General features: G+C 47.7%; 1 protein-coding gene across 12 annotated transcripts in view; it reads left to right on the top strand.

The window, feature by feature from the left end:
* Positions 1-22,924, top strand: part of TDRD10 (tudor domain containing 10) — a 54,967-nt gene that overhangs the window by 31,576 nt on the left and 467 nt on the right. For 3 of the 12 annotated variants that reach the window (XM_015110771.3, XM_077946169.1, XM_077946161.1), the window contains 6 exons: positions 17,409-17,451; positions 18,132-18,222; positions 19,337-19,484; positions 19,745-19,890; positions 20,168-20,322; positions 22,663-22,733. In XM_015110771.3, coding sequence (XP_014966257.1) covers positions 17,409-17,451; positions 18,132-18,222; positions 19,337-19,484; positions 19,745-19,890; positions 20,168-20,322; positions 22,663-22,733 — 654 coding nt within the window. Of the gene's footprint in view, positions 1-17,408; positions 17,452-18,131; positions 18,223-19,153; positions 19,485-19,744; positions 19,891-20,167; positions 20,323-20,803; positions 20,927-22,662; positions 22,921-22,924 lie in introns of those variants that run through there. The other 9 variants (XR_013397989.1, XR_013397986.1, XM_077946131.1 and 6 more) reach the window with 6 other exon arrangements.

The raw sequence follows: 22,924 nt of genomic DNA, 5'->3' as shown, positions 1-22,924 counted from the left end.
GTTTTTGTGTGTGTGTCATAGTTAGGATTGGAATGTTTCATTGTGAGCCTTCTTCTTGGGTAACATCATTTTTCCTAAGGCTTGGCTTTTGTAGGGTCCCAGGTGAGTGCTCCGGGTGCTTGCCAAGGTCTGTCCCCCTTCCTGGGTTGGAACTCCATTGTCTCCAGCACTGTGAGACCTCCGGCATCTGTGTCCTCTCTCAGTGCCCTCTCCCCCACCTTCACAGCAGCTGTTCTCTTTAAGGCCTCCTGGTACTTGTCCTGCACCACGGACAGCTTAGGCCTCAACCAAGGACCTGAGGTAGACACCTAGATTCCTTGGATTTCTGTGTGTCTCCTTCCTCTTTGGTCCTCTGTCCCCAGATTCCTGCCACCCAAACTCTGTTGCTGCCCAGTGAGACAGCCACTTTCTGCTTGGGCTCTGTTTCCCGTTGCTGTGGTTTGGGAAAATGCCCCCAGGCAGAAGGCCAGGGTGAATGTGGCACTCACGTGCTTTCCTTTGCTCAGGAAACAGCCCTCTGCCATCTACTCTCATTAGTTCTATGCTGGAAACGGTGAGTTCCTGTATTTTGTCCAGTTTTAGAGTTGTTTGGGATGAGAGTTAAGTTGTGTCATGCCGGAACCAGATACTGGAAAAGAGAATCATGGCTCTCACCTTTTTTTTTCTCTTGGGATAAAGATGATTTTCCAGTGTTCCCACTGCTTTTGAATTAGAAATAAGTACACAAAATTTGAACACAAAATCTCCATACATGTGGACATTTAAAAACATTCCTATGTAAACAACACATGGGTCAAATAAGAAATTATAAAGAAACTTAAAAACACTTAGAACTGAATGAGGAAAATACTACCCCTGAAAAGTTTCGGGATATAGTGAAGACAATATTTAGAGGTTCATCCAACCTTAGAGGAGCAAAGAAGAAAGGTTGAATATTAATAAGCTAAGAGTTGATTGAAGAAGTAGGTAATTTTGAAATCCAAGTAGAAAGTAGACATTAATGGCCGGACACGGTGGCTCACACCTGTATTCCCAGCACTTTGGAAGGCCAAGGTGGGCAGATCATCTGAGTCAGGAGTTCAAGAGCAGCCTGGCCAACATGGCAAAACCCCATCTCTACTAAAAAACACAAAAATTAGCCGGGCATGGTGGTGAGTGCCTGTAATCCCAGCTACTTGGGAGACTGAGGCAGGGAGAATTGTTTGAACCCCGGAGGTGGAGGTTACAGTGAGCTGAGATTGCGCCACTGCACTCCAGCCTGGGCAACAGAGCAAGACTCTGTATCAAAAAAAAAAAAAGGCTGGGTGCAGTGGCTCATACCTGTAATCCTGGCACTTTGGGAGGCTGAGGTGGGCGGATCACAAGGTCAGGAGTTCGAGACCAGCCTGGCCAATATGGTGAAACCCCGTCTCTAACAACAACAACAAAGAAGAAAAACTAGCCAGGCGTGGTGGCATGCACCTGTAGTCCCAAGCTACTTGGGAGGCTGAGGCAGGAAAATTGCTTGAACCTGGGAGGTTGCAGTGAGCTGAGATTGTGCCACTGCACTCCAGCCTGGCAACAAAGTGAGACTCCATCTCAAAAAAGAAAAAAAAAAAAAGTTGACATTATTGAAATTAAAAAAAAAAAAAAATCTAGCCAGGCACAAGGGCTCACGCCTACAGGCGCTTTAGCAGGCTGAGGTGGTAGGATCACTTGAGCCTGGGAGGTGTAGTGAGCTATGATAATGCCACTTCACTCCAGCCTGGGCAACAGAGTGAAACCCTTTCTCTAAAAAAAAAACAAAAAAACAAAACTTTCACTTTTTTTTGGTTTTTATTTAAGACAAAGTCTTGCTCTTTCGCCTGGCTGGAGTACAGTGGTGTGATCTCAGCTCACTGTAACCTTTGCCTCCTGAGTTCAAGCGATTTTCCTACCTCAGCCTCCCAAGCAGCTGGGATTACAGGCACACACCACCATTCCCAGCTAATTTTTGTATTTTTGTAGAGATGGCATTTCATCACGTTGGCGAGGCTGGTCTCCAACTCCTGACCTCAAGTAATTGCCTGCTTTGGCCTCCCAAAGTGCTGGGATTATAGGTGTGAGCCACTGCAACCTGCCTGAATTTTTTTTTTTTTTTTGAGATGGAGTCTCACTCACTCGCCAGGCTGGAGTGCAGTGGCGCAGTCTCGGCTCACTGCAGCCTCTGCCTTCTGGGTTCAAGCAGTTCTCCCTGCCTTGGTCTCCCGAGTAGCTGGGATTACAGGCACCTGCCACCATGCCCGCCTAGTTTTTGTATTTTTAGTACAGATGGGATTTCGCCATGTTGGCCAGACTGGTCTCGAACTCCTGATGCGGGTCATCCACCCGCCTCTGCCTCCCAAAGTGCTGGGATTACAGGCGTGAGCCACTGCGCCTGGCCCTGAATTTTTTTTTTAATATTTGTTGAATCTGTGGATGTAGAAACTACAGATATAGAAGACCAGCTGTATTGGCTTAGGGCCAGACAGTTTGACCAATAACATATAATAGATAACTCAAAAAGAGGCTCATTCGTACACAGAAACTATTATTCAGGTAGAGTGGTAGATCTCTGGGGAAAGGTACACACTTCAGTAAATTGAACTGGGACAATTGCTTATTCATGAAGAAAACTATGAAATTATATCCTTACCTTATCCCATGCACAAAAATTCTAGGTGGATTATAAACTTGGTAATGAAAGGCAAAACTTAAAAACTTAGAAGAAACGTAGTCGAATATTTTTTTGATCTCAGTGAAGATGATCTTATCAGATGTCCTACTAGATATGATCTCAGATAGGATTTGTCAAGGCATAAAGCATCAGGTGAAAAACAAAGATGGATAAGTTAAAATAAAGACCACCTCTTTGAAAGTTGATATATAAAGGAAGATAAATTCAAGCTGAGAACTGGGAGAAGATATTTGCAATAATATAACTAACAAAGGATCAGGAAAAGTGTCATAGACTTTGGCCAGTGATTCAAATATGGCCTGTTGCCCATTTTTATACTGCTGACAAGCTAAAAATGCTTTTTTATTACACTTTTTATTTTGAGATTAATAGCAGATTCACGTACAATTGTAACAACAATACAGAAAGATCCCATATACTCTTTATCCAGTTTCTCCCTAGTGTAACATCTTACAAAAACTATCACAACCAGGATAGTAACATTGACCCAGTCCAAATACAGAACATTTTACTTTTTGTCTGTTCTATAGTTTTTGTTTCTCTGTTTTCCTGAGGCTTATTTGACCATTTTTTAGAATTCCATTTCTTGGCTGAGTGCAGTGGCTTCATGCCTGTAATCACAGCACTTTGGGAGGCCAAGGTGAGGGATGGCTTGAGGCCAGAAGTTTGAGACCAACCTGGTCAACATAGGGAAACCTCATCTATTTTGAGATGGAGTCTTGCTCTGTTGCCCAGGCTGGAGTGCAGTGGCACGATCTTCACTCACTGGACAACCTCTGCCTCCTGGGTTCGAGATTCTCCTTCCTCAGACTCCCTAGTAGCTGGGACTACAGGCGTGCACCACCACGCCCAGCAAATTTTTTTGTATGTTTAGTAGAGATGGGGTCTCACCATGTTGGCCAGGCTGATCTAGAACTCCCGACCTCAGGTGATCCGCCCGCCTCAGCCTCCCAAAGTGCTGGGATTACAGGTGTGACATGCTGCGCCCTACCACTAAAATTTTTTTAAACATAAAAATAATAAATAGGCCAGGTGCGGTGGCTCATGCCTGTAATCCCAGCACTTTGGGAGGCTGAGGCGGGTGGATCACGAGGTCAGGAGATCAAGACCATCCTGGCTAACACACCCTGTCCCTACTAAAAATACAAAAAATTAGCCGGGCATGGTGGTGGGCACCTGTAGTCCCAGCTACTCAGGAGGCTGAGGCAGGAGAATGGCGTGAACCTGGGAGGCAGAGCTTGCAGTGAGCCGAGATTGCACCACTGCACTCCAGCCTGGGCGACAGAGCAAGACTCCGTCTCAAAAAAAAAAAAACAACAAAAAATGAAAATAATAAATAGGCCGGGTACAATGGCTCATGTCTGTACTCCCAGCACTTTGGGAGGCTGAGATGGGCGGAGACCAGCCTGGCCCACATGGTGAAACCCTGTCTCTGCTAAAAATACAAAAATTAGCCGGGTGTGGTGGTGCATGCCTGTAATTCCAGCTACTCGGGAAGCTGAGGCAGGAGAACCTGAACCCGGGAGGCAGAGGTTGCAGTGAGTGAGATCGCGCCACTGCACTCCAGCTTGGGCTACAGAGTGAGACTCTGTCTCAAAAAAAAGTAATGATAATAAAAAATAAGTAGAATTCCATTTTTATTTATCTATAGTGTTAAGTGCATCTCTTTGTATACCTTTTTAAATGGTTGTGCTAGATGTTACATTATTACATTATATACATATAACTTACAGCTTACTCATGTTGGTTTCACCAGTTTGAGTACATCTGTTTACTTCCCTTTACCTTTCCCTGTTAATAATGCAGTTGTATTTGAAATAAAATATTTACTCTATAAACATTTAGATCCAAGTCGGAAAGAATTATAATTTTTTTTTTTTTTTTTTTTTTTTGAGACGGAGTTTTCCTCTTGTCACCTAGGCTGGAGTGTAGTGGCGTGATCTCAGCTCACTGCAGCCTCCACCTCCCAGGTTCAAGCAATTCTCCTGCCTCAGCCTCCCGAGTAACTGGGATCACAGGCATGTGCCACCACACCCAGCTAATTTTGTATTTTTAGTAGAGACCTTGCCATGTGGACCAGGCAGGTCTTGAACTCCTGACCTCAGGTGATCCACCCATCTCAGCCTCCCAAAGTGCTGGGATTATAGGTGTGAGCCACCACACCTGGCTAGAAAACATAATTTTTGCTTCAACTGTCAAATATAACAGAAAACTCAGGAGAAGGAAGATGTATTGGTTGGTGCAAAAGTAAGTGTAGTTTTTGCCATTAAAAGTAATAGCAAAAACCGCAATAACTTTTGCACCAATGTAGTATTTACCTGTGTGTTTTCTTTTTTTCTCTTTTTTTTTTTTTTGAGACGGAGTCTCACGCTGTTGCCCAGGCTGGAGTGCAGTGGCGCGATCTCGGCTCACTGCAAGCTCCACCTCCCGGGTTCCCGCCATTCTCCTGCCTCAGCCTCCTGAGTAGCTGGGACTACAGGCGCCCGCCACCGCGCCCGGCTAATTTTTTGTATTTTTAGTAGAGACGGGGTTTCACTGTGGTCTTGATCTCCTGACCTTGTGATCCGCCCACCTCGGCCTCCCAAAGTGCTGGGATTACAGGCTTGAGCCACCGCGCCCGGCCTACCTGTGTGTTTTCTGTGTTCATTCTTTTTTTCTTTTTTGTTTTTTTGAGACGGAGTTTCACTCCTTTTGACCAGACTGAAGTATAATGGCGTGGTATAATCTCGGACCACTGCAACCTCTGCCTCCCAGGTTCAAGCAATTCTCCTGCCTCAGCCTCCCAAGTAGCTGGGATTATAGGCGCCCACCACCACACCAGCTAATTTATATATATATATACACACACACACACACACACACACACATATATTTTTTTTGGAGATGGAGTCTTGCTCTGTCGCCCAGACTAGAGTGCAGTGGCGCGATCTCAGCTCACTGCAAGCTCCGCCTCCCGGGTTCACACCATTCTCCTGCCTCAGCCTCCCGAGTAGCTGGGACTATAGGCACCCACCACCTCGCCTGGCTAGTTTTTTGTATTTTTTAGTAGAGATGGGGTTTCACCGTGTTAGCCAGGATGGTCTCGATCTGACCTCGTGATCCACCTGTCTTGGCCTCCCAAAGTGCTGGGATTACAGGCGTGAGCCACTGCGCCCAGACATTTTTATATTTTTATATATAGTAGAGATGGGGTTTCACTACATTGGCCAGGCTGGTCTTGGACTCCTGACCTCAGGTGATCTTCCTGTCTTGGCCTCCCAAAGTGCCAGGATTACAGGTGTGAGCTACCACGCCCGGCTTCTTTCTTACTTGCTAACGTCCCAAAGTTCTACCTTTTATCATTTCTTTCCTGTTTAGAGAACTTCCTTTGGCTGTTCTCCTAGGGTAGGTCTTGTAGTAACAAATTCTTACTTTTCCTTCATCTGAGAATGTGTTAATTTCCCCTTCATTTCTAAAGAATATTTTCTTTTTCTTTTTTTTTTTTCTGAGACAGAGTCTTCGCTGTTGTTGCCCAGGCTGGCTGGAGTACAATGACACGATCTCGGCTCACTGCAACTTCTGCCTCCCGGGTTCAAGTGATTCTCCTGCCTCAGCCACCCGAGGAGCTGGAATTACAGGCACCTGCCAACCATGCCCAACTAATTTTTGCATTTTTAGTAGAGACAGGGTTTCACCATGTTGGCCAGGCTGGTTTTGAACTCCTGACCTGCGGTGATCTGCCCGCCTTGGTCTCCCAGAATGCTGGGATTAGAGGCATGAAGTGTCTGGCCTAAAAACATTTTCATTAGATAAACAGTTTTTTATTTCAAACTGGAAACATAATTGTGCCACTTTCTTCCAGCTTCCATGGTTTCTTTCTTTTTTTTTTTTTTAAGGATTTTTTTCATTAAAATTTTTTTTTTCTTTTGAAACAGAGGTGGGGTTTCACCATGTTGCTCAGGCTGGTCTTGAACCCCTGGACTTAAGTGATTCACCTGCCTCAACCTCCCACAGTGCTGAGATTACCCAGCTGAGCCTCCATGGTTTCTGATGAAAAATCTTTTGTCATTCAAATTGTTTTTTTCTGCATTCAAGATTTTTGCTTGGTTTTTAGTTTTCAGAAGTTTAATTATGATATGTCTTGGCATGCAGAATTTGTGCTTTTGCTGTTTTGGGTTCACTTGCCTTTTTGAGTCTAGGTCTTCTTGGTCTACCGTCTTTCTGTTGTTCAGATTGCATAATTTTTATTGCTGTGCCTTCCAGTCACCAGTTCTTTCTTCTGGTCCTCCATTCTGTTGTAGAGTTTACCCACTGAGCTTTTTATTTTGGTTATTGTATTTCTCAGTTTAAATTTTTTTTTTTTTTGAGATGAGTCTCACTCTGTTACCCAGGCTGGAGTGCATTGGCACAATCTTGGCTCACTACAACCTCGGCCTCTTAGGTTCAAGCGGTTCTCCTGCCTCTGCCTCCCAAGTAGGTGGGACTACAGGGGCCCGCCACCACGCCCAGCTAATTTTTTTGTATTTTTAGTAGAGATGGGGTTTCATCATGTTGGCCAGGCTGGTCTTGAACTCCTGACCTCAAGTGATCCTCCCGCCTCAGCCTTCCAAAGTGCTAGGATTTACAGGTGTGAGCCACCACTTCTGGCCTAAAATTTCCATTTTTAAATACTGTTTTTTGCTGAGACTTGGTTTCTTTGCGGAGAGTTTCTATTTTTTTTTCATTTGTTTTAAAGGTGCTTGTCATTGTTCCTTGAAGCATTTTGTCATGGCTGCTTTAAAATGTTTGTCAGGTAGTGCCAGCACCAGTGTCGTCTCGGCATTGGCAGGTGTTGATTGTCTTTTTTCATTCCACATGAGATTTTCCTGGTTCTTGGTATGAGTGAGTTTCACAGGAAACTTGGACATTTTCTTGTTATATTGCCGGACTGGATTTTGTGTATACCTTGTGTTTTAGCTGGCTTCCTCTGACGCTGCTCCCAGAGGGGAACATGGTACTGCCTCGCTGCTGCCAGGTGAGAATGAAAGTCAGGCTCCCTACTCAGCCTCTAAGGCGGCAGGGAGCCCCTTGTTACTGCTAGTTCTGGTTTGTGGTCTCCACTGACATCTTGGCTTGGATGGTTTCATTACCCCTGGGGAAAGTCTTGACTCTCCACTACACCTCTTCTGACACCACCCCAATAGGGAGAGATTGGGGGCTTTCTGTCTGTGAGGTGGGTATGGAAGTCCAGGTTCCCAAGTAGTTTATATTGACACCCAGGCAGGGTGGCCGTAGGGAGAGATCGGTTTCGTTATTGGGTGGGGGATGAAATCCCTGGCTGCCTGCTTGGCCCTTTGTGATCAGGGTGGGGATATTGGGCGACTCATCCCAGCCTCATGAGGGCAGAAGTCTGGGCCCTGCATGCTGTCTTTGCTGGCATGCGTGGAGTTGGGCTTGCCTTTTTGGTGGCGTTTAGCTGGAGTAGAGGAGTTATTATCTACAAGCTTTCTGTCTTCCTAGCCTGTCTCCTTTCTGGTGCTTTGGCTAGAAAGAGCAGGCTTTTGTTGGGGCTTTTTTTTTTCTGTGCCTATTGGTGTTTCTGGGTTGCTGGCCTCTTCAGTTCTAAGTTTGGAATATATAAAGCAAAAGGAAAACCCAGAGAAGTCATCACCACGTTGTACCCTGAGTTCCAAGGTCTCTGGCCAGCCTGTTCCCTTCTCTCCACCTCCCAGAGTCTTCTTATGTTTGTTTTATATGTAATGTTCCAGGCTCTTAGTTGTGTTTAACAGAACTAAGATGAAGTATGTATATTTCATCTTCTCAGAGTGGAGGTTCTAAGAACAATTTTTATTTATTTATATTTTTAGAGCAGGGTCTTGCTCTATTGCCCAGACTTCAGTGCAGTGGCGTGATCTGAACTTACTGCAACGTCGAACTCCTGGGCTCAAGCAATACTGCCTCAGCCTCATAAGTAGCTGGGACTACAGGTGTGTACCACCATGCCCAGCTAATTTGGCCTCAAGCAGTCCTCCTGCTTAGCCTCCCAAAGTGCTGGGATTGCAGGGGAGCCACTAGGCCCAGCCATATATATATATATTTTTTCATTTTCTATTTGTAGAGATCCCACTCTACAAATTTCTATTTGTAGAGGGTCCCACTATGTTGCCCAGGCTGGTCTTGAACTTCTGGGCTCAAGCAATCCTCTCCCCTGCACTTCCCAAACTGCTGGGATTATATTGGTGTGAGACCCCCAGCCGTATTTTTAAATGGGAAAAAAAATGAAGAATATTTCATGACACATGAAAATTGTATGAAATTCAGTTTGTGTCCGTGAAGCATTCCTGGCATGCAGCCTCAGCCGTTTGTTTACAGATTGCCTGTGACTGCTTCCTCACTGCAGCAGCAGAGTGGACTCGTGACAGACAGTAAGTCCCCCCAAATCTAAAATAGTTACTATTTGGCCCTTTGCAGAAAAAGTTTGCCAGTTCCTGGGCTAAGATCTAGGCTATTTTTTAAAAAATAAAAATAAAAAAAACAGGATGAAAGTGCCTGGAAATCAATGCGAGAAAGAAACAACCTAATAGAAAAATGGGCAAGAGCTAGGAATAGGCATTTTGTAGGTGGAGATACATAAAAGCCAGCAGGACCACATCCGCAGGCTGCAACTTTCCCGTTGCTTACCACAAGGTGGCAGTTTCTGACAACACCCAGGCACCTGGTGGTTTTCCATCACCTGCTCCAGTCGAGTCAGCCACCTTTGATGCTGCTGGTTTCTGTGGTTTTGCCCATCCTGGTAGAACTATCTGCCGAAGGAGCAGGGAATGGGGAAGCCCCAGATGCTCACTGTTTTCATACAAGGGTCAGTCATTGTTACTGTTTTCTTTTTAATAGATGTGTTCAATTTCAAGTATGCTTCAGTCAATTTCCAGAGTCCTAAAGTGGTTGTTTTTGACAGTTTGTCAAGATTTGTTATTGCTTTTTGGGGAGAGGATTTGTTGATTGAAATATTTTGTAGTAAAATTGTTTTAAAGAAAAGAAAAGGTAACATTAGAAGATCAGCTTAGGTAGCACAACACACACATCCAGGCAGAGTTCAGGTCAGCATGGGGGAGAGATTATCAAATGTTGTAAGATAATTTCCCATGGGGGAAGGATGTGAGTTTTCAGATACAAAGCAGCCAATGAGTGCCCAGGATAATGAATGAGAAAATAAAAACCTACATGAAGGCACTTTACAAAGTATTTTAGAATACTAGGGATAAGCCTTAGGAAGAGAATCCATATTGAAGGATATGGAATCAGGTGGTGTGATAGAATTCTTCAGGAAAATAATACCCAAGCCCAAACAAGTCAGTCAAGAATAAGGGTAGCACTTCGGGAGGCCAAGATGGGCGGATCACTTGAAGTCAGGAATTTGAGAACAACCTGGCTAACATGGTGAAACCCCATCTCTATTAAAAATACAAAAATTAGCCAGGCGTGATGGTGTACACCTGTAATTCCAGCTACTTGGGAGGCTGAGGCAGAAGAATCGTTTGAACCCAGGAGACAGACGTTGCAGTGAGCCAAAATCATGCCGCTGCACTCCAGCCTGGGCATCAGAGCAAGACTCCATCTCAAAAAAAAAAAAAAAAAAAAAATATATATATATATATATATATATATATATATATATACACACACATACACACACACACACACATATGTGTGTGTGTGTATATATATATATGGTTAGGCCATCTGCAGTGGTGTGCACCTGTAATCCCAGTGCTTTGGGATTTGGGATTTGGGAAGCTGAGGCAGGAGGATTGCTTCAGGCTAGGAGTTTGAGAACATCCTGGGCAACCCTGTCTTCAAAAAATGTGCCAGGTGTGGTGGCACACACATGTAGTCCCAACTACTGGTGAGGCCGAAATGGGAGGGTCACTTGAGCTGAAGGAGTCTGAGGTTGCAGTGAGCTATGATTGTGCCAGCACTCCAGCCTGGGTAACAAAGTAAGACACTGTCACTTTTAAAAAAAGGTAGAAAAAGACTTGCTCAGAAAGGTAGGGTCTCAAAACATGTGTGCCCCATGTACATGTTCCCATGTACATGTTCTCAGAAAGCTATGAAGGAGTGTGTTCCAACAAAAATGAATCAGTAAAGCCAAAACAAGACAGAGTCTGGTATCCAACCCAGATCCAAGAGGAGAGAGATGAGAGGCTTCCCAGATTGGCCACAGGCAGTCCTGGAACAGTGCAGCAGGCAGTCCAGAACAGAGCAGGACGGGGTGAGACTCTAGGGGTGACGTTGACAGGAAGAAAAATGGAAAAGGGTCACTGGAGGTTACAGGAAAACTTAGCCAAAGATTCAAGGAAATCCAAGTAAATGGACTGGGGAAAAAGCAGCAGTTAATTCCTAAGAAAAGGTTGCAGGCTGGGTGGGGTGGATCATGAGGTCAGGTGTTCGAGACCAGCCTGGCCAAAATGGGTGAAACCCCGTCTCTACTAAAAATACAAAAACTAACTGGGTGTGGTAGCACATGCCTGTAATCCTAGCTACTCAGGAGGCTGAGGCGGGAGAATCGCTTGAACTTGGGAGGCAGAGGTTGCAGTGAGCTGAGATTGTGCCATTGCACTCCAGCCTGGACAATACGAGCGAAACTCCATCTTTAAAAAAAAAAAAGGCCGGGCGCGGTGGCTCACACCTGTAATCCCAGCACTTTGGGAGGCCGAGTCAGGCGGATCACGAGGTCAGGAGATCGAGACCATCCTGGCTAACACAGTGAAACCCCGTCTCTACTAAAAATGCAAAAAAATTAGCCGGGCATAGTGGCGGGTGCCTGTGGTCCCAGCTACTCGGGAGGCTGAGGCAGGAGAATGGCGTGAACCCGGGAGGCGGAGCTTGCAGTGAGCCGAGGTCGTGCCACTGCACTCCAGCCTGGGCGGCAGAGCGAGACTCCGTCTCAAAAAAAAAAAAAAAAAAAAAAAAAAAAAAAAAAGTTGCTTAAGAATAAAAAATAACACATGACTTGATTCAATAGTGATCAGGATTTTCAGTCACATAATAGAACACTGGAGGGTTTGAGCAGGCGGTGACATAGCCAGATTAGAACCCATTCACATGTTCATATGTTTTAGAAAATCAACTTTGTTGAAGTATTCAGTATACTTACTGAAGTATAATTTACTTAAAGTGAACCCATTTAAGTGTACAGCTTGATGAATTTTGACTAGTGCATGCAGGATGTAACCACTGTCACAATCAAGATAGAGAACATTTCAGTCGCCCAAAAGATTCCCCCTTCAGGGCCCCCAGCAGCCCTCAGCTGTTGTCCATCCTTTCGATGAGATGGAGCTTTTCCAGCGTGTCCTGTAAATGGCATCAGGGTGTGCGTGCTTCTTTGTGTCTGGCTTCTGTCATTCAGCGGAATGTTATTGAGATGCATCCATGTGTTTGCACCATCAGCAGTTCTTTTTTTATTGCTAAGTGATACTCTGTTGTATCATGTGCCACCATTTACTCGTCCTTGCACCTAGATTTAACTTTTAAAGGGACCTTCTAGAACCCACTGGAGGAGGCCAGAATGGAGGCAGGAAGACCTGCTTCTGGCAGTCCAGGGAAGAGATGAAAATATATTGTCACACCAGCCCTGAGGCCGCCCCCCAAACACGCCAAGTGCATCCCCACCTTAGGGCCTCTGGACCTACCATTGTTAGCCCAAAAGTCTCTTCTCCCGGGTGTCTATAGGGTTTGCCGGCTCCCTTCATTCTAGGCTCCATTGAGCAGTCACCACCTCAGGAGGACTTTCCGTGAGACAGCACCCACCCCTGGCTCCCTTCATCCCCTCTCTCTGAGTTGTGTCTCTTCATCCCTTTTACTGCCAGCCAAAGACATTATTCCTCTTTGTATATTTATTTAGTGTCTGCTGCCCCCAGGAGAATGTGAGCTTTGTGGTGGCATTTTATATTTGTGGGTGACTAAATGGGGTTCCCTGAGGAGCCCATGCAAAGGTCTTTGTCTTTCATCTTTGTCATTTTGTGTCTGGCACATAGCAGTGCAAGTGATTAAAGAATGAAAGGGAAGCAATTGAGGTTAGAGCTGCAAATGTGAAATTTCCACCAGGATGGGCTCCTCAGGTATTCCCAGGTGCAGTTCCCCAGGTTGGTGGAGGTCAGGGCAGGGGTAGACAGCACTTAAAGAGAGTTGGCCCAGGGTTGTGGCAGTGAGCAGACGTGGAGGCTGCAGGTTGGGAAGCTGCCTGTGTTCTGGGTGTCATGAGGCTGTACCCTGCTGAGTGTATGCAAGAACTTCTCCCAGGTGTGTGGAGGGGACTGGATGGATGGTCCCACCTCCAAGCCTTCTGCCCACCAACTTTTGTGTTCCTGTTTCTCCTCTCCCACTGCACGGACTCCCCAGCATCACTCTGGAGCAGGCGCACCTCTTAGAACACTTGACCAGCTGGTAGAAATGTCCCAGAACAAAGTAAAGGGATAATTAACAGCTGTTGATTGATCTGGGCATGAGGGTGACCATGCTTGTAGCAACAATGGAACTTAATTAAAATTAGCTGATCTTGCAGCTATTGAGGTGCTGCCTTGATCTCTATGGCTTCCATGTGGCCACCTTTGTATTACAGACACATCTGGAAATTGGAGGTCTGTGTTTAGGTGACATGCCTGCTGTGGCTGTTGGATGATAATTATGTAGATTTTCCTCTGGAACTTAATTTTACAAACTGTCAAAACAGGCTTGTTATATTTATCACTTAAATCATTAGGGAATAATAATTAGACCAAAAATGATGTAAAATGCTTCTGTATTAATAATCATTTTTTTTTTTTTTTTTTTTTTTTTTTTTGAGACGGAGTCTCGCTCTGTCACCCAGGCTGGAGTGCAGTGGCCGGATTTCAGCTCACTGCAAGCTCCGCCTCCCGGGTTCACGCCATTCTCCTGCCTCAGCCTCCGGAGTAGCTGGGACTACAGGCGCCCGCCACCTCGCCCGGCTAGTTTTTTGTATTTTTTTTAGTAGAGACGGGGTTTCACCGGGTTAGCCAGGATGGTCTCGATCTCCTGACCTTGTGATCCGCCCGTCTTGGCCTCCCAAAGTGCTGGGATTACAGGCTTGAGCCACCGCGCCCGGCCAATAATCATTTTTAGCTTGAAACTGCTGGTGATAATTGGTTTGTGGGATTGGTATTTAGAACTGCCGTAGGAGAGGCCGGGCACGGTGGCTCACGCCTGTAATCCCAGCACTTTGGGAGGCCAAGGAGGGTGGATCACGAGGTCAGGAGATTGAGACTATCCTGGGTAACACCGTGAAACCCCATCTCTACTAAAAATACAGAAAATTAGCCAGGCGTGGTGGTGGGCACTTGTAGTCTCAGCTACTTGGGAGGCTGAGGCAGGAGAATGGTATGAACCTGGGAGGCGGAGCTTGCAGTGAGCCGAGATCACACCACTGCACTCCAGCCTGGGTGACAGAGCGAGATTCTGAATAAAAAGGCACCTTATGTGCTTGCCTAGAGGGGGCCAATTTTTAGTACCGTGGCTTGGCTTTGTTATGGATAAAGAAGAGAGGCAGAATGTGGTTGGTTTAGCGAGGAAAGGTTCAATTTGGGTCTCATTGATTGATAACAGTAGTTAACTTTCACGGAGGACTCACTGTCTAATTGTTTTACTGTATGAACTCATTTAATTACAGCAGTAGGTGCTGTTAACTATCCCATTCTGCAGATGTGAACACCAAGTAACTCACCCAGACTTAAGCAGCCAATCTCCCAACCAGGATTGGGGTCCAGACAGCTAACTCCTGAATCCGCACTTGTAACTGCTGTGTTGTGCTGCTTCTGTTTCTTAGTACCTACTGCGTGTCATTGTCCTGAGCCCAACTAAATCCTCATATCAAGGCAGGTGGGATTCCTGGTGTGGAAAAGGAAACCAAGATTTAGAGAGTGAATAATTTGCCCTAGGTCATTTCTTTCTTTCTTGTCTCTCTTTTCTTTTTTCTTTTTTTTGGACAGAGTCTCACTTTGTCACCCAGGCTGGAGTGCAATGGCACAATCTTGGCTCACTGCAATCTCCGCCTCCCGGGTTCAAGCGATTCTCCTGCCTCAGCCTCCTGAGTAGCTGAGATTACAGGCACCTGCCATCATGGCCGGCTAATTGTTTGTATTTTTAGTAGAGATTGGGTTTTGCCATGTTAGCCAGGCTGGTCTAGAACTCCTGGCCTCATGTGATCTGCCCACTTAGGCCTCCCAAAGTGCTGGGATTAGAGGTGTGATCCACGGCACCCAGCCGCCAGGTCATTTCTTATTTGATTCTTTCATTCGGCACATATTTACTGAGAGCTTAATATGCACCAGGCATTTCCTAGGCCCTGGTGTTACCTCCATGATCAAGGTAATTGTTGGAAGACACTTGTCATTCTTGTTCTTGCGATGCTTACATTCCAGTGGTAAAAGAGACAATAAAAAAGAAAATACCAGATAATGAGTAGCAGCTGGAGAACTAAAATATGATGATGTGATGAAGAGTGAGATGTCACTTCTTTAGATGGTTCTTAGGGAGGCCCCTTTTGTGGGGTAGTGACATCTCTACTGCGATCTGAATGCCAGCTCAGAGCCAGCCACTTGGAAGACCAGACTAAGAACATTCCAGGCAGAGGGAGGCCTGCAAGTGGCCCAAGGTATGAGCCTGGTGGGTGAAGGGGAGTGGAGTAGGCAGAGAGGTCACTGGGAAGGGGCGTCCGTTGGTAAGCCTTGAGAGCCAAGGTCAAGACTGGGTTTTATTTGTAAGCATGATGGAGAGATGTTGGAAGATTTTAACCAGTGATGTCATGTGATCTGCTTTTTGTTTGGAAAAGATCACTGTCCTCAGGTGATTGGATTGTGTGGGCAGGTGCCGCAGCAGAGCTCCCTGTTTGCTGTCGTTGTCATTCTGGTAAGAGATGGCGAGTACTGGGGTGGTGGGTATGGACACGGAGAAAAATGTTCATGAGCCCAGGTGTGTTTTGGAGGAGGAGGTAGCTTGGCTTGCTGATGAATTTGATGTAGGGAGCTTGGGAGAGAGAACTTTGGTGAACTGCTTTGTAGTTAGTGATGCGGTAGGCTGAGCACAGTGGCTCATGCCTGTAATCCCAGCACTCTGGAAGGCTGAGGCAGGCGGATTGCTTGAGCCCAGGAGTTCAAGACCAGTTTGGGCAACATAGTGAAACCCCATCTCTGCAACAACAACAACAACAACAACAACAACAACAACAAAAGATGCAGTTCACTCAAATGGAGAAAGCTAGCCTGGGGAAGGTCTGCTTTATTTGTTTGTGATTGCAACTCCTTGAGTGAGTCTGATGCAGACTTGCTAAGTCTGTGTACCTCTTCACTGTCCTGTCAAGTGGACATCACATGTGAGTGGAATTCCAGAGAATGATGAGGGCTGGGGCTGCAGCTTTGAGAGTGCACGGTACATTCTTGATACCTAAAACCGTTGCACTGGAGATGGCCTTGGAGAGAAGGTGGATGGGGAGAGGACAAGTCCTGAGATGTGCCAGTGTTGAGCAGTTGAACTGGGAAGGCCAGCCAGGAAAAGAGAAGGAGAACCAGATACATGTGATGCCAAGAGATGCGTTTCTGGAAAGAGGGAGCGGAGAGAATACTGCAGGTGGATTCAGAACAGGGAAGTGACTTGGATTTGGCAGCGTGACAGTTCATGCTGACCCTGTGCAGGGCCATTTTGGGGAAGCCTGAGAGGAGACTTGTGAGTGTGGATGTAATCAGCACAGAGACCGTAAAACTGTGGAGTTGCAGTGAGAGGAACACAGAAGCAGGAATTGGGGGAGCTGTGAGGTCAGTCAGGGTCTTTCCAAATGGGTGTTAGATCCTGCTTGTTTTGCTGTGGAAAAGGCCCACACGGGAGGGAGACAGTGCTGGAGCAGCAGCAGGGTGGGTCTGCAGAGTAAGGGCTTGAGCCAGAGCGGGAGGAAGCAGGTCCATGCAGCCAAGTGTGCAGGGGAGGGATGGCAGGGAGGGCAGGAGTGGGAGAGGGGCTGGTGGTCGGGGTGGGGAGAAGAGGACATCCCGTCTCATTGCTTCCCATTTGCTCTCTGATGAAGAGGCAAGTTAATGGGCAGGGGTTGTGGGCATTTTGAAGAAAGGAGAGGATATGAGGTCCTTTGGAGAGAAGGAAAGTCGAGGCGTGTGGTGGGTGGTGGTAGTGGGATGGAAGCACCTGGATGCAGGGCAGTGGGAAGGGGGACAGATACTTGGGTGTCCCCAGGGTTGGGGGTTTTTCAGGTGAGAACAGTGGTGAGAGGGAGACCAGCGTGGGTTGGGGGCTGCAGGGCTGTGGAGAGTGGCAGGGCACCTAGGCCTTTCTGTCCCCACCCAGCCCTGCATCAGTGTGACTGCTACCTCTTGTCTTCCTCCCTGCAGGTAGTGCCAGCAGGGCACCAGGCTAAGTGTCCCGGTGGTGCCTTCTGCCCCTGTCTGGGGAAGGCTGCTGGGCAGCTCATTCTGTGACTGTACCTCCGGATGAGCGCTCCCTGGCAGCAGCCCTGCTCCCTGCCTTCCCTGCTCCTGATCATCTTTTCTTTGGGTTGGCTCAGGATGCCATGAGGATGGAGAAAGTGGGTGGATGTCTCAAAAGTCAGCTCTAAAGTCGGAGTCAAAACAGGGGCTGCCGATGCTCTGTCTCCCAGTCTACCTGGAGTGATTCAGCATAGAAATCAATAAAACAAATGCCACTGTGGCTGAGTGAGACCTTTCATTTTTCTCCCCAGGTGTTGGAGAAGGCTTCTGGTGAAGGATTTGGCAAAACCGCTGGTGAGATTCTGCGCTGCCGTCTGTTCCCAGGATGTGGCTTTGCAGCTCCTAATGGACCTCTTCCAGCCCCACTTGGGGTGGCTCCCCCTTCTGCAGCCTCCCTTCCAGCTCCATCCCCTGGTGACCCTTAGTGTAGAAATACCCTTTTCCCTTTGTTCCTCTAGGATGCTTGCTTGCTTGTATTTTTTCTTTGAGATAAGGTCTCGCTCTGTCACCCAGGTTATAGTGCAGTGGCGTGGTCATAGCTCGCTGCAGCCTCGATCTCCTGGGCTCAAGCCATCCTTCCTTCTCAGCCTCCACAGTAGCTAGGACTACAGGTGTGCATCACCATGCCTGGCTAATTGTTAAAATTTTTTGTGAGATGGAGTCTTGCTATGTTGCCTAGGCTGGTCTTAAACTCCTTGCCTTAAGTGATCCTTCCACCTCAGCCTCCCAAAGTGCTGGGATTACAGGTGTGAGCCACCATAACGAGCCCTAGGATGCTTTCTTAATTAAAGAATATCATCCGACCGACCCTTCCCACCCAGATGAGAATCTAGAGACAGAATTGGGAGGGTGCAGCTTCTTGGCCCATTTTATGCTTCCTTTGAGGGCAGGGCGAAGGCCTCTTATGGGTTAGGGGAGCACATTCCTCTATGGGTAGCTCTGGTGCCTCCGGGACTTAGTCTTCTGCTTTCTAGCTATTATACAGCTCGCTCCTAAAGCTCCTGTTGACCTGTGTGAGACAGAGAAACTGAGGGCAGCCTTCTTTGCAGTCCCCTTGGAAATGAGGTGAGCAAGGTATAGAAAGACCACCAGGGCAAATGGCGATTACAGACATCTCTGTCCCACAGAGAGTGGGGACAGGGATAGTACTGGGGTGGGGGATAGTTTTCGGGAACTCGTGTGTCAGATCCAAGCTGTAAGGCTGTGACCCACACTGACTTATAAAATCAGCTTTCCAGCTGGCCCCGGTGGCTCATGCCTGTAATCCCAGCACTTTGGGAGGCCAAAGTGGGTGGATCACTTGAGGTCAGGAGTTCAAGACCAGCCTGGCCAACATGGCAAAACCCCGTCTCTACTAAAAATACAAAAATTAGCTGGGCGTGGTGGTGGGCATCTGTAGTCCCAGCTGCTCGGGAGGCTGAGGCAGGAGAATTGCTTGAACCCAGGAGGCAAAGGTTGCAGTGAGCTGAGATTGTGCCACTGTAGTTCAGCCTGAGCAACAGAGTGAGACTCTATCTCAAAATAAATAAATAAATAAATAAATAATCTTCCACTTACGTACAGCGAAGGCCTGTGACTGTCCGCTGCCCTGGATGCCAGGAGATCATGCCAACCATGTTCCCTGCTTTGCTTTAACAGTGGATACCGTTCTTAATGTCAGGAGTGCCAGAATTATCAGTTTGGCTTGAAATGCTGTAGGGTCTGTGGCTTTTTGTCACTTGTCACATGTGGTTTAGGCAGGTGGTTGAGTGGAGCAGCAGGGTGACATTTGGAATGTGTGTAAATGCAAGGGAGGAGCAGCTTTGGGATGGAAGGCACATCCTGCATGGTGGACAGTCCACACCTGCATCATTTAGAGACTCATAAATCACTTAGGAGACCCAAAATCTACCCATTGAGGACTTCAGTCCACCTCTCTGTCTCGGAGTTTCTCAATGTGTTTTTGTTTCCCTCTGCTGCGTCCTTTTCCTGCACTCTTCAACCTGTGCGCCCCCAGACTGGCCCTTCCTTTCCTCTGCCGTGGACTGGGATTACTTGGGAACTGGCTTTGGCTCCCACCCTGGAGAGGGTGGGCACAGCCCTCCTGCTTAGGGAACTCATCCCTCAGGCAGTTCAGCCTCCTGCAGGACAGGCGTTGGTCCAGTCGTTCCTTTCCTTGCTCTCCTTGCTCTTCCCGCAGAGGGTCCTTCCTGGTGCTGCTCCTGAGGGAATGCTTCCGAGACCTGAGCTGGCTGGCGCTCATCCACAGTGTCCGTGGGGAGGCAGGGCTGCTGGTGACCAGTATCGTTCCGAAGACCCCGTTTTTCTGGGCCATGCACATCACTGAGGTATGGACTGGTTGTTGGCCCCCTCAGGCTCCTGTGCCTTCCTGCGTGGCCTTCCTAGGGTGGGCACGGTGACAGGGCCGGTCAGTGGTGGAGATGCAGGGTAACTACAGTCTGATCCCCAGGTTCAGTTTCGTTCTCTCCCACCTCCTACCTTTTTCCTTTGGGAAAGATTAGCAGTGCTAATGTAACAGGTGACATCTACAGAGGCAGATTTGTAATGCAGTGCAGGCAGTGGGGCCGTTGCATTTTGCATCCCACAGGCTCTGCACCAGAACATGCAGGCGCTGTTTAGCACCCTGGCTCAGGCGGAGGAGCAGCAGCCCTACCTGGAGGACTCCGCTGTTAAGCGTGGGACTCGCTGTCTGGCAGAGTACCACCTGGGGGATTATGGACACGCCTGGAACAGGTGTGTGCCTGGGCAGGGGTAGAGTCTATGGGAGAGGTGTGCAGGGAAAATGCTGCCTTCTTGCATTCTCTTCCTTTGGGCTCTGGTTTTTTTTCTTGTGGCTTCTTCTCTCAAAATCATCTTTATCATTATTTCCTCACTCAAGAATTGGGGAGAAACAGAGCAAACTCGCTCTTCCTCCCTCCCACCTCCACTTTCACATCCGCTTTGTTGAAGACTGCTGTGCATGGCACTAGGCGGAATGACTTCCCTCTGTCTTTCTCCTTTCCTCTGCCAGGTGTTGGGTGCTGGACAGGGTGGACACCTGGGCTGTGGTCATGTTCATTGATTTTGGACAGTTGGCCACCATCCCTGTGCAGTCTCTGCGCAGCCTGGACAGTGACGACTTCTGGACCATCCCACCCCTGACTCAGCCATTCATGCTGGAGAAAGGTGAGACATCTTCTACCTTCCTGCTGAGGGTTTCAGGGACAGGAGAAGCCATGGTTGCTTCTGGGACCTGAGCAGGAAACAGCATAGTGGGCGGCCAAGGTGCTTCAGTTTCTCTTTCAGAAAACCCAACCCCCGTTTTCAGCATCTGACCCCAGCAAAGCTGCCTCTCAAGTGTTGGTTTTCATGCCTGGGGTCTGGAGCCCAAGATCCCAAGGGGGACCTCAGATGCTGCCCAAAGGCTGAGTTCTCTGGAAGGGAAGAGAAGAGGGCAGATTTCCCACCCCTGCTTCCACCAGAGCTATTCAGCTTTCATCTGTTTTACATACTTTGCATGTTGCTTCAGATTTCACTGGAAAAGGATTCTGCCATAGAAGAAAATTAGCACTCGAATACCAGTGCTAGAGGCCGGAGCACACCACTTAGCACCGCACTCTCCTAATGTGGTTCATTTAGCCTCAGACACCTGCGGGTTTCTCCATAGGTGGAAATGAAGAGGCCCCTTCTCAAGATCGAAGTTAGGTGAAATGTAAAAAGATGAAAGAATGCTTTAGGGGGCAGTCAGAAGAAGTGGAGATGAAGAAGCATACATATACATACACAGGAAGTAAGATGGAAAAGTTTTATTTAAAAAAATTTTTTTTTGCCAGAGGCAGGGTCTCACTCTGTTGCCCATGCTGGAGTGCAGTGGCATAATCATAACTCATTGCAGCCTCAAACTCCTGGGCTCAAGCGATCCTCCCACCTTGGCCTCTCAAAGTGCTGAGATTATAGGCATGAGCTGCTGTGCTTAGCTGAGATGGAAACATTTTACAGAAAAACTAAGTTTTTTTTTTTTTTTTTTTGAGATGGACTCTCATTCTGTCGCCCAGGCTGGAGTGCAGTGGCGTGATCTTGGCTCACTGCCAACTCTGTCTCCCAGGTTCACACAATTCTCCTGCCTCAGCCTCCTGAGTAGCTGGGATTACAGGTGCCCGCCACCACACCCAGCTATTTTTTTTTTTAAATTTTTAGTAGAGATGGGGTTTCACTATGTTGGCCAGACTGGTCTCGAACTCGTGACCTCGTGATGCGTCTGCCTTGGCCTCCCAAAGTTCTGGGATTACAGGTGTGAGCCACCTGGCCCTCAGACAAACTAAGTCTTGAGATGGAGGCTCGCTCTGTCGCCCAGGCTGGAGTGCAGTGGCGCGATCTCAGCTCACTGCAATCTTCGCCTCCCAGGATCAAGTGATCTTCCTGCCTCGGCCTCCTGAATAGCTGGCATTACAGGCATGCACCACCACGCCTGGCCAATTTTTCTGTTTTTAATAATGATGGGGTTTCACGATGTTGGTCAGGCTGGTCTCGAACTCCTGACCTTGTGAGCTCTCTGCCTCAGCCTCCCAAAGTCCTGGGATTAGAGGTGCGAGCCACCACTCCCAGCCAAAATATATCTATATATTTAAAGATGGAAAGGCATCTCCCAATTGTGCAGGGCCAAGGCTTCCTGGGAGGCTGGTGGGGCTTGTGCCCAGTGGGCAGGGAGCACCACCCAGAGGTTGTCTTGGGTCATTGCATGAAGAGGGTCCCTGCTGCCCAGCCTGGGAACAGTCAGGCATCAGGAGCTTCTTCAGGTGACCCAGGGAAGAGGAGCTTCCTGTCTCAAAGTGCAGATCCCAGCCTGTCAGAAGGGCCAGAATCCCCAACCCAGAGATAAGTCAGACAAGTGTCAGTTTTCTTCCCTTTATGGATGAGGAAAATAACGGCTCAGAAAAGTGAAATGAACTTGTACTTAATAGCAAGAAAATGGCATAGCTGGGGATGAAACCTAGGTCTGACTCTTAGTGATTCAGTTTCATGCATACAGAGAGTCCCAGAGTTTGGGGGCTGTGGTGGGATGGTGGGAGTTGCATGAGGGACAGCATCCTTGGGAAAGGTGGGTTTTTGATGAGCTCCCTGCCTGGTTCCAGCGTGTAAGAGTGCCCGCTTCTCATGGTGAAAACCTCTCCACTTTTAACCTTGCTCTATCCAGCCGAAACTCTCAGAACAGAGTTCAGTGAACATGATTTTCTGTCCCCAGTAGAATTTCTCATTAAAAATCCCAGATCCCTGTAATTATTTTAACAAGTGCCTCCTCCCTTTATCTGCTGTTATTTTGCCCTCCCCCATGCTACCTTTTCAGCATTTATCATCTCATTTGATCCTGGCAGCAGGGATTTAGCAGGAACTAGCAGAGACTTGCTGGTTGGAGCTGGTTGGCGGCCAGAGCACTTTCCCTGCAGCCCCCGCCTTTTGCTTCCCTCCTTTGCTCCTCCTGCCCAGCCCCGTGCCACTGAGGTTTTGTTGTTGTGTCTTGTTTTGCAGACATTTTGAGTTCATATGAGGTTGTTCATCGAATCCTCAAAGGGAAAATCACTGGTGCTTTGAACTCGGAGGTAACTGCCCCTGCTTCTAACTTGGCTATTCTCCCTCCACTCCTGCCCTTGGGGTCTGTGCAGCAGGCTGCAGCCTAGGCCTGGATACAGTATTTACCTGGCATTCTTAGATCAAATGAATTGCTTATCTGAGGGGTTGGGTGAACTGGCTGGGTGGGCCTTCCTTCCCACCAAGGCTTTGTCTTTCTCTT

This window comes from Macaca mulatta, chromosome 1 (assembly GCF_049350105.2).
Source record: "Macaca mulatta isolate MMU2019108-1 chromosome 1, T2T-MMU8v2.0, whole genome shotgun sequence".
Lineage (NCBI taxonomy): Eukaryota > Metazoa > Chordata > Mammalia > Primates > Cercopithecidae > Macaca > Macaca mulatta.
The sequence above is the reverse complement of the archived record's forward strand: the minus strand, read 5'-3'. Positions and strand labels throughout refer to the sequence as shown.